The sequence below is a fragment of the Cyprinodon variegatus genome, unplaced genomic scaffold, assembly GCF_000732505.1.
Source record: "Cyprinodon variegatus isolate N-32 unplaced genomic scaffold, C_variegatus-1.0 Scaffold759, whole genome shotgun sequence".
In the NCBI taxonomy this organism is placed as follows: Eukaryota; Metazoa; Chordata; class Actinopteri; order Cyprinodontiformes; family Cyprinodontidae; genus Cyprinodon; species Cyprinodon variegatus.
This window is the reverse complement of record NW_015151212.1, coordinates 74,922-76,558: the sequence shown is the minus strand read 5'-3', so window position 1 is coordinate 76,558 and position 1,637 is coordinate 74,922. Positions and strand designations below refer to the sequence as shown.

At 39.7% G+C, this 1,637-nt stretch overlaps 1 protein-coding gene across 1 annotated transcript in view; it reads right to left on the bottom strand.

The window, feature by feature from the left end:
- Nucleotides 1–841: 841 nt before the first annotated feature.
- Nucleotides 842–1,637, bottom strand: part of blmh (bleomycin hydrolase) — a 43,294-nt gene continuing 42,498 nt past the window's right edge. Inside the window, exon 9 of the mRNA XM_015395747.1 lies at nucleotides 842–1,139. Coding sequence (XP_015251233.1) covers nucleotides 991–1,139 — 149 coding nt within the window. The 3' untranslated portion in view covers nucleotides 842–990. The remainder of the gene's footprint in view (nucleotides 1,140–1,637) is intronic.

Here is a 1,637-nt window from a genome sequence, read left to right as displayed (position 1 = left end):
ACATAACCTCCTTGGTGGAGGTAATAGCTATAAGGAGCCGCCTCAAAAGGGTCATCATAACTGGACGGATTTAGATCCATCAGAAGGTTCTGGAAAAGTCGATGCAATCAACTGGTTTTCCTTAGATAGAAAACTTTGAATCAATTTCACTGGGTGATCTGGTGAACGGTAAAGTGCCTTGACATGACAGGTGTTGTGAATTGGCGCTTTATAAATAAACTGAAAATAAAAGCTGGAATTGAATCAAGATTCACTTTTGCGTTCAGGTTGTTTTAGCTCAATTGTATTTGTTTGGAAAATAAAGGATGGATTTTTACTTTTGTCCAAAAAAAGAAAAGAAAAAAAAACACTTTAGCATTAGAAAGCATCCTGCTCCTAGCTCCTTCCTGATGGCCAGCATTTACCATGGCGACGGCGGACGCATTGCCGCTTCCTTGGATTGAGCTGGTTGCATACAAGATAAAAACCTGCATGCTATTAGCTAACTGGAGGTTGTGTTTAGCATTTTGTTGCGTTGTTGTTTTATACTTAGATTATGTAGCAACAAGAGGTGTTGAAGTTTTCCCTTAGTAACAAAGTAACCCTGACTCCATTTTTAAGTCTAAATCGCTGCGTCGATGAACGTAAAGACCCCGAAAGCTGCAAACATTCATTCTTTCTTTGAGTTCAGTTCGGCAGCACAGGAGGAGTTTATTTTATTAACTGTGAGAAAGGACATTTATATCTAAAGCAATAACAAAATTAGATTTATTTGGCTGATATTCGTCAAAAAACTTTAGCTAATTTAACAACCTTGACGTGCTAACGGTGAAGAAAATGTAAGAACAACAAACAAAGGCAGTTGAGTAAAAAAGAAAAGTTTTTATTTTTCCTATAAGAACAAGCTCTTTTATAGGCGGCGTGAGGAAACCATTGGACTTAAAAGCAGCTTAGGAAGAGGGTGGAGTCAATTAGACCAGGGGGTGGGGCTAAAACCTGCATTTGTGATTTTTATGCCAACGCTCCCATTGGGTCCCAAGCAGGAAGTACAACGGGCTCCTGTTGCATCACTTGCATGACATCATCGGAGAGGAACTTCTTGTCCACCACCACCTCGTAGACGTACTCTGAGAACCAGTCGTCCGTCATGATCAGGTAACCTGTGGAGAATGGGAGGAACCCATTAGCCTGCAGAAAAAAAAATAAAGCTTCCCCCAAAAACAAACTATTGTTTAAAAAAATATTTGAAGAAGATTGTTTTTTTCTCTTCTTTTTAAATCAATCGATTAAGTCAACAATCTAGGGAATTTTCTTTAGTTGTAAACCCAAATATCGGACCTTCTGATCAGCGACCTGCTGTACTACGAAGATAGCGGCTGCTATCAACCACACCACCTTCAGTTTGGAAGATGCTACAGAAGGAAGACAAAATTGTCTTTAAGCTTCTTTAGGCTAAAAAAACAGTGTTCCTCCCCCCCCCCCCACTTCCTTTACATACTTCTCCATCATTTGCCTATTCTGTATGCAACCTTTTAGCAAAGTTTTGTCGGACAAAGTCCCCGGATGTTGCTCTCGCCCCTTCCTTTTTACCCAGCATGCAACAGAGCAGACTTGACTGATTTATTGCTTAATTTTAAAAACAATTTCAGAAGTTGAGA